Source organism: Sturnira hondurensis, unplaced genomic scaffold (assembly GCF_014824575.4).
Source record: "Sturnira hondurensis isolate 20B ecotype Veracruz unplaced genomic scaffold, ASM1482457v3 Scaffold0006413, whole genome shotgun sequence".
Taxonomy (NCBI): Eukaryota; Metazoa; Chordata; class Mammalia; order Chiroptera; family Phyllostomidae; genus Sturnira; species Sturnira hondurensis.
In genome coordinates, this window is record NW_028079044.1 from 57,876,093 (window position 1) to 57,884,887 (window position 8,795).

Below are 8,795 nucleotides of genomic sequence, written 5' to 3' on the forward strand. Positions count from 1 at the left end.
TTCAAGGACACTGAACTGGAGGTGTCTGCAGGATAGCCAAGTGGGAGGGCCCGGCAGGTGCTCACCTCCACTCACTCGTTCATCCAACAGTTACCGTGTGCCTGCAGTGACCCAGGCCCTGGGGGTTGGCAGTGAATTAAACAAGCTCCCTAACGCTGTGGGAGGGTTCCCTCTGATGGGGAGCCAATTCACAAATAACTAAAGAAACAAAAGTTACGGGGCATCAAAGGTGCCTGGAGGACCTGAGCAAAGTGAAATGGCCTGTGAGGAGCGAGCTGCTGGCCAGAGCCCTGGGCCCCACCTGCTTCCTTCTCAGTTTGAGGGGCAGAAAGGCGCTTTGGGTATCTCTGCCATTCAGGCCTGAGGACTTCCTCAGAAGGGGTGTGGCTTCCACTGCCTGGGAAAAAGGAGCGGGTTTCACCAGGCATGTTTCAGGTGATTACCTGTCTTGGCTGAGTCTTAACCTCACGTAAGAGTGGTCACTGCGGCCCAGAGCTGCCTGGAGGAGGAGTGTGGGAGGTAGACAACACCTGGGAACCTGAGCTCTGGGTACTTGCAGGAAGAAGAAGACACCCACAAGTCAGTTGGAGGCTCTCAAAACTCTTCCTGGTCAGTGATGCGCTCCTAAGAGCTGCCAGTAGACTAATAAAAACGAAAAAAAAAACCCCACAAACGAGCAATACCCAGGCTGAGGCCTCCAGGTGACTTACTCAGTCCACCTGGTCGCGCAGCCCGGAAAGCTGCGGGAGGCGGCCCCTTTAAGCGCGGTCACCGCCCCAGCCAGCGCGTCCAGGACCCGGGACTTCCCAGGCTACAGCAGTGCCACCCACGCCGCCCACGCCGCCTCGCCGCCGCCGGGACCTTTCCCCTACTTTCCAAGCCCTCAGGCCCCGCCCCTTCGCCCCTACCAAAACACGTGCCGTATCCCGCCCTGGTGCATCACGCCGCGGCCAGGCTTTGATCACGCGGCTCCCCGCCGCGCCCATTGGCCCTCCGTGCTTGGATCGAGTGCGGATTGGCTGCCCGGCGCCAGACCCCGCCCCCTGAGGGGCGCGGTGTATTTTGGTTTGCCTCCCAGCCCCGCCCCGGCGGCCGCGCCCTCGGCGGCCGCCCCGCCCCTCCTGCACCGCTACGGCCGCGTCAAAGTAGAGCTGAGCGGGCGGGTGGAGGCGCGTGCTGGCCGCTGGAGCTCGGATCGCCGGCTGCCTCCGCCACGCACGTGCAGCAGCTGCAGTGTCCTCAGCATCCGCTTGGTCGCCGCTTTGTTGCCTGTGAGCTGCCAGCACCATGCACACGCCGGGCTCCGTGGGTCCCGGCGAGACGCGCGCGGTAAGTGGCCACCCCCCGGAGCTAGGGGCTAGGCGGGGCCGCGCCGCCTTTGCGGGGCCTGAGCGCTAAGGAGGGCACGGGGGTGCGGGGCCTCTCCACGGTCGCACCGTTAGGTGCCGGGATAGCTTCCAGAGCTAGGAGGGGCAGAGGCCGCGTGGAGCTAGGCGGGGGCGTGGGCTCCGCAGAACCCTACCGCAGCTTTGTCTCGCGCCCCCGCAGCGGCGCAGCCCAGCAGGCTGCGGGCGCGGGTCTATTTACAGGCCATAACGTCACCAGGCCCTAGGAGGTGGTGACCATAGGGCGGGGAGAAGCTGGCGGGAACGCTGCTTGCGGGCGGCCTGGGCGGGGCGCTGGCGGCGGGGCCAGGGCTGTGGGAACGCGGCCTGCGGGTATGGCAGAGGCTGGCGGGAAGGTGGCACGTGGTGGGGCGCGCTGGGCGCCTTTCGCCCCACCCAGGGCTCCTGCAGTCGCAGCCCGAGGGGTGCGGGGAGAACTCTGGATTGAACTAGCACTGGGTGGTCGCGGCGTGCAGGCCGCTGAGGGGCGGAGAGAGGGGTCTGGGAACTGTGTCCTGATCTGTTTATGTTTAGGCTTTTGGCGGCAGACGAGGGCCAGCCCCCATGTCTGTGACTTAACAGTTTGTGCTGGGACCAGGTTGAAACTGGGCCAGTGACATTTGTGAAGGCAACCTCATTACCTGTGTGCTCTGCCGGGAATCTGAGCGGGGCATAGGGTGTGATACCTGGGCACACTAAGTAGAAATGTGGATCTTTATGGACTTGAAGTGACTTTGGGAAGAGAACAGTCACTTCCGGGCGCTTCCCTGCCCGTGGAGAGCCCCTGTGATACCAGGGGAGACAGCATCTCCTAGGTTGTGGGAGATCACACAAATGCTTCCTCTTACTTCCCCCCGCCCCCCACGGACCTGGTCGTGTGAGGGAGCGACTTCCTCAGTCTTCACTGAGTAACAAGGCTTTATTTTCCTGGGGCCCGTGGTGTTCAGCCTCCCCACCCCCCAGACCCCGCTGGGTAAGCTCTGACTTGGCAGGGCTGTAGGCCACTGCTCTGGAAGTTGCCCCAAATGCATCCTAGGGACACTCTCCCGTTGGCTCACCCAACTTGAAACTAGGCTCTCATCTCAACCAATCAGAGAATTTAGGTGAGGTCTGCATGGGCTCCTCCTGAGGTGGGCGGGGCGGTTTGGGCGTACACTTTTGGGATTAACGTCTTATTAATCCTTACCAAAGAAGATAGACTTCACCCATATCAATAACCTTTTTAAAAATCGGGATTTTCTGTGGAAACGATTTGCAGCCTATTCAGTCACCTTCCTTCCCTCTATAGGATGACTGCCTAAAAGCAAAATTGTCGTGAAAGTTCTGTTGATATCTTTTCCTAGAACATAGCTTGTGGTGTGTGGAGTGTTGTGTGTGTGTGACACAGGCTCCGGATAGGCATGTCCCCTGGACTGAGAACCACTATGTCACCTATAGGTTGACATCGTGGACATATGTGAGTCCATCCTGGAGAGGAAGTGGCATGACAGCGAAAGGTCGACCTGCAGCATCTTGGAACAGAATGACATCGAAGCTGTCGAGGCTCTTGTCTGCATGAGCTCCTGGGGTCACAGGTCCCAGAAAGGTGACCTGTTAAAGATAAGGCCCCTCACACCTGTGTCTGACTCTGGGGATGTCACCTCCACCGTGCATGTAGACGAAGGTACACCGGAGCTGCTAAAGGACTTCCATTCTTTATCCACGCTGGTAAGAGGTGGGGGAGGGGGTTTTGTTCGGTGGCTGGTGCACCTTCAACGGGTGTGCAGAGGAACTGGAGGGTAGACTCCCTGGGATGCTGGCAGGCGTGTTCATAGCCTCCCCACTCGGAGGCCCTAAGGATGCAACCTCTTTTATCTCTTGGAAACAAGTCCTTCCCATCAATGGATCGCAGCTTGCAGCCACAGGGTTAAATGTCCAGAGGACAAAACCTACAGGCTGATTCAAGAAAGAAAAATGTGCTCATTTCCCGGTGGAATTGCAGGGTGGGGACTAGGTTCCCTGGACAACTGCTTCCAGGATCGGGACATGTGGGTGGCAGCCGGGCCAAGCCTGTGCTTTGGCACCAGTCGCCCGGAGCTCGCTGGGTGGAAATGCTGGCCTCTCTGCCTCCCTGTGGCAGCCAGCTTCTTTCTTGTGTGAGTTGGCTGCAGTCAAGCACTGTGTTTTGTTTTCTCAACTTGTTACAGTTAAGAAATTGCTGGGAGAGACAGCTTCTGAGTTTGGAGAAGTTGCAATCTGTCGGTTGCTAACAGAAGTGAAAATCATAATCAGGTTGCCCTGGGTTGGAAGCTTGCACTGGCGGGGGTGTAGAAAGCCACTTGGAGAGGGATGAGAAGGGCCTTGTGAGCAGTAGAGCAGGTTGTGAAGCGCTGGCCTGGCCGCCGGAGCCCCTCTCAGCGCCACTTGGCATTGGGTTCAATCGCGGGGAGGCCGCAGTAAGTGGGGATTGTTGGGTGCGGTACAGGGAGGCTGGGTTTAGGCAGACCACTGGCTAGGGCGTGGCCTTTGGGGGTCCTTCCAGTAGGCGGGCTTGGCCTCATCTAGTAGGCATTGGCTAGGTGTGTGTTATATGATTACCACTGGGATTTAAAAATTTTTTCTGCCTAAAATGATTGGGGAAAGCTCTCATTTTAAGTGTAAACTTGTTTTCTCTTCTGCAGTCCCAATGCTTAAATTGCTCATTTCAGTAACTGCAGCCCCAGACGGGGGAAAAGACTAGAAAGTAAATGCCTTGTGCAGCCTTGCAACCCCCTGCTGTTTTGAGCAGGCTTAGACCAGGTTTTTCTAGATACTTCTTTTTAAAGGCATCGGGGGCAGCACCATCCAAGTACGTGCCTTTTAAAATCGAGCCAAAACAACCTTTTCACCCAGTGCTCCTTTTTTTCAAGTGTATGACTCCTCCTCATAGCCCTGATCTCATGGAACCATCGACGGGGACAGGTGTTCCTTCCCAAGTCACCAATCCCAAAGCACACATGGTCCCGGCCACCTCTGCAGCCTGTGCTGGGGCAGCCAGCTTGCCGAACAGGAGGGAGAAGAGCCTGCCTGGTGCAGAGTCAGAGCTGGGGGAGCCAGCCCCTAGCACCCCCTGCAGGGCTGTGGCGACCACGGTGCCCCTTGCGGCCCCCCACGTTCCTACCACCCAGGCACCAGCACGTCGACTCTCCGATAACAGCGGAGGAGACGCACAGCATCCGGGATGTACCAAAGCTTTGCAGGGTGCGCACCTCAAAGACAGTTCACTCAGCTCGAGCTCAGTGTCCTGTCCACCTTGTTTGAATAAGTCTGGCGACCTCATCCCCCCTGACAAAGGCCGGCAAGCAGGCTGGCCAGTTGCAGCTCAAACCTGCTCACCAAAGATTCATGAGACCAACTTGCCAGAGAAAGCCACCCCTCTGATTTCTGTCCCCATCCCCAGCACCCCCGTCCTTTGCCAAATGATCCCCGTGACCGGACAAAGTGGTATGTTACCAGCGTTTCTGAAGCCACCTCCCCAAGCACCTGCTGGGACTGTTGCACCCGTTCTGCCCCACACTGCTCCAGGGCCCCAGCCCGTGTTCATGGGACAGTCCGTGCCTCCGGGAGCCGTGATGCTGGTCCTGCCCCAGGGGGCACTCCCCCAGCCAGCACCTGGCTCCCCGCCTGGGGTCGTGGCTGCTGGCAACGCCAGGTTGTTGCCTCTCGCCCCCGCCCCTGTGTTCATCACCCCCAGTCACAGCTGCGCCCCTCAGGTGGACTTTTTCCGAAGGAGGAACTACATTTGCAACTTTCCAGGCTGCCGGAAAACCTACTTCAAAAGTTCGCACCTCAAGGCTCATCTCCGCACTCACACAGGTAAGCACTGAGGCAGGTGGGGCCCTCAGAGGCTCACCTTGAACCTTCTCTGAGTGGGAGGGAAGCGTGAGACCCGCTGGAGGAGTTGGTTCTGAGAAGCCTTGGGGGGGGGGCTGACAGCACAGCCTCCAGCAGTTTTTCGGGAGTGTGTGGGGGGCCCTTTCTGCTTGCATGGCAGTGGGCACCTGTTCACATTTCAGAAAACATGCACGCCGTTTAGTAAACCTCAGTGTGACTCAGATTTACTGTGGGGCAAGGTCTCTCTGAAGTGTGGAAAAGTTTGAATTCTAGAATATTTGAAATTCAACGGACTGATTCACACAAGGAGAAGGAGGAGTCACATGAGAAAGTAACTGTAAAAACTTAATGATGTCTTTATCGTCCCATTGGCGGTGCTTGGTAGAATTTTCTCTCATCTGTCCATTAGGGTAGCCACTAGCCACACGCACTTGAGAGGGGGACCGTGTGACGAAGGCACCGCATTTCACGTTTTCACCAAGCTGACAACGCGCACCGCCCTGTTGTGTGAGCATCGGGCTGAGGGTGGCCTGGCAGAGCTGCGGCTGTAGCCAATGCAGGCCGCACCCCCGAGGGGTTCTGTGGTGCGCTCCCCTTGGAGGCCGTTCTGTTCTGCAGGGTCCCGTCGCCTTTCAGGGTTTGCACGGACACACACATAAGCGCGGTAACAGGCCCCAGGTTCTGCAGTGGAGCTCTGTCCCATAAGGTCACACAGTCCCTCCGCCAGAGCGTCTGCTTATGGCCTCGGGGGCCCACAGTGGGATGCAGGGCCAGCGGGGCTGAACTAGGGGAGCTGAGGTGGGGTCGTTTCTCATTAGCACCTGGGTGTGGTGGGGGCGGGGCACAGCTCTGTTTGCAGGGGAAACAGAGTCTGGAACTGGCAAGTGTGACAGAGGCCTCGGCTCCCTTCCCACCGCAGAGGGGGCTCTTTTACGCAGGTCAAGGCCCACACCTGGCCACAGGGCACTCAGCTCTGCCTTTACTTCCCTCTCCAGCTCCGCATGTCTGCCCTCCACCCTCCGCTCTCTGCCCCCCTCTCCTGGCGGGAACCCCTTTAAGGGCCTTCCCACCGTTTCCACTCACACGTGCTTCCTGATCACACCTGCCTTCTGTGACCCTAGTGGTGTGCTCTACTTCCTGCCACTTTTTTCTTTGGTTTTTAGTTTCCCACATACGCTAGTGGTCTGACTGGATATAAACTCTTGGGTCTGTCAAACTCAAGAGCCCAACACTGGTAAGTGGCGATTGGTCCCTGGTGCCCAGGGTGGCTGTCGCAGCTTATCCAATTGCAGGGAGCGCCTCTGAAGGGCTTGCTGCCTGGGGGAGTTCTGTCCACTGAGCCCTCCAACCCTGTCCATACCTGGCGCCCACAGTCGGGTGGCAGTGGGGAGAGATGCCCTGTTCAGCCCGCTACCTGGGCGGAAGTGCTGGTGGGCTGGCGCAAAACCAGGTGATCGGAGCAGGCTGTCTTCAGGGTCCCCAAAACACTTCCGTTAAATAACCATAGAGGGTCTGAAGAATCAGCTTCCTGTGCTATTTTATAAGTAGTTGGAATTTTCATAAGAAATAGAAACTTTGGGTAATTTTATTTTAGATGAGGTCGTTTTTTATATATTTCTACAAACCTGAATTTTTTTTTGAGTAAGGTGGAGGGAGCAAAAGCGATATTTTTGACATGCTAAAAACGGGCACTTTATACCGGGAATCCCATGCCAGCGGGCGGTTCATCACCTGGCTGTGCGGGGTGCTGCCCGCAGTGGTGGCGGGTTCCAGGGAGCAGGTGGCTGTCCCGATGCTGCAACATGGTCTCTGAAACCCATGAAGCTTATGCCCTTTTTCTTAGAATGTTTTTTAAAGAGCATTGCGATGCTGAATTTTGCAATCAGTTCCGTTTTGAAAAACAGCAATACTTAGTCGGTATCTCTTCGACACACATTCCTTCAAAACCATTCATTTGCTGCCTGCTGTAAGAAATGCTGTGCTTGGCGAAGCTGCAGGAGGGTGGGTGGACTAGACAGGCAGTGTGAGGTCGCGGGGTCAGTGTGTGACTGTCACTCCCTGGCGTTGGTGGGAGGAGAGCCACTGTGACCTGCAGGCAGGGGCTCCCGGCTCACCTGCCAGGTGTGGTGACGGTGACTGGTGACGGACGAATTGGAAGATGCAGGGATATTTTTAGATGTGCGGCTTCTTGAGAGAGCAGTAATTACTCTTTTCAAGAATCTTCCCCCTACTGTAAAGTCTTTTTTATTTAAAGATGTATTTGTCTTTTGAAAGTTAAATATTGCATCTTACATCTCACCACATAATGTTACGTATTAGGTGTGGCAGGACAAACTGACCGTGGAGGATCTCTTGACTTCTACTCCCTCGATGTCAGAGTAACTGGGCGTTACTTTTGTCCCAGATTTTGGTGAACAGAAATTAAAGGTGACACGGAGTAGCCTGTCCGGCAGGAGCCGAGCGTTTCCGCTTTCTTTACTGTGTGTTTTCCCGCGGGCAGGGGAGAAGCCTTTCGGCTGCAGCTGGGACGGCTGTGACAGGAAATTCGCCCGTTCGGACGAACTGTCGAGACACCGCAGGACGCACACCGGGGAGAAGAAGTTCGCGTGCCCTGTGTGCGAGCGGCGCTTCATGCGCAGTGACCACCTGACCAAGCACGCCCGGCGCCACGTGGCCACCAAGAAGACCCCCGGCTAGCAGGCGCAGCCTCGGCGGGGGAGCCCAGGCGGCGGCAGGGCCGTCTCTGCCTGAAGGTCTGCCGGAGTCGCCCGTGGGAGTCTCAGAGACTCTTTTCAGGAAAGGACCGTGGTTTTCTCTCCCGAAGTCATTGTCTGGGGGCTGGGGAGGAGCAGGGGCTGGTTCTGGTGGAAGCACGGTGGCTGCTCCAGTTCGTTTGGGGTCCTGCTCCGTGGCTTTTGTAGTTCAAATTGAAGGCCGTCCGACAGTCTAGGTCACCAGCATTCGGGCAATAAATTTCACAAAACCCGGGTTTTTACTGCCTTCTATTCACATTTTGTAGAAATGAGACAGGGTATATAACTTTATACTGTTTTCTATGAAAATATTTATATTACTGGTATTCCACCAATTTCTAGATAATGATTTTGCAGTCTTCAATGTTTAATATCATTTTTATAGTAACCTACTTTGTAGTAACGGTGGCACATCATTCAGCCCCCCCTGCCCCCCCAGAAAATCAGGTTTGTGATCAGGCCTTTCAGATCTCAGAATTTTTTAGAATTGGCACTGGGTGGGGGGTCTTGGCAGTCGGCTTCTCTGTAACACTTTTGAGGGGTGCTCCAGGCAGCCGTGCCTTTGCAGCCCCGGCCGAGGAGTTGACATTCTGGCACAGTAGAACTGGTCGCCTGTGTCCGTGGTGTGACTTGTGGGGGAGGCACCCAGAGGGCGACGTAAAAACACCTGACAGGTAGCCCCGCCGTGAGCAGGGTGCCTCTCCAGGCCCGGGGAGTGTCTGTGCTCCTCGGAGAGCAGCCCGCTTGCCCGTTTCCTGTTTGTACCTCAACCACCAAAAATAGGGGTGACGTCAGCACGCCAGCC

At 56.6% G+C, this 8,795-nt stretch overlaps 1 protein-coding gene across 1 annotated transcript; it reads left to right on the top strand.

Annotated features, from left to right (window-relative positions):
- Positions 1–1,119: 1,119 nt before the first annotated feature.
- On the top strand, positions 1,120–8,413 carry KLF11 (KLF transcription factor 11). The gene is made up of 4 exons (XM_037048703.1): positions 1,120–1,329; positions 2,823–3,092; positions 4,274–5,219; positions 7,738–8,413. Exons 1-4 carry the CDS (start codon positions 1,288–1,290, stop codon positions 7,932–7,934), a joined length of 1,455 nt encoding a protein of 484 aa, XP_036904598.1. The 5' UTR covers positions 1,120–1,287; the 3' UTR covers positions 7,935–8,413.
- The last annotated feature ends 382 nt before the right edge of the window (positions 8,414–8,795 follow it).

Bases quoted from the DNA above. Each gene is read 5' to 3' on its own strand.
- KLF11 (XM_037048703.1), top strand. From the start codon at position 1,288: ATGCACACGCCGGGCTCCGTGGGTCCCGGCGAGACGCGCGCG. The intron at 1,330-2,822 runs GTAAGTGGCCAC...TGTCACCTATAG, and splicing joins GTCCCGGCGAGACGCGCGCG to GTTGACATCGTGGACATATG. The intron at 3,093-4,273 runs GTAAGAGGTGGG...CTTTTTTTCAAG, and splicing joins TCCATTCTTTATCCACGCTG to TGTATGACTCCTCCTCATAG.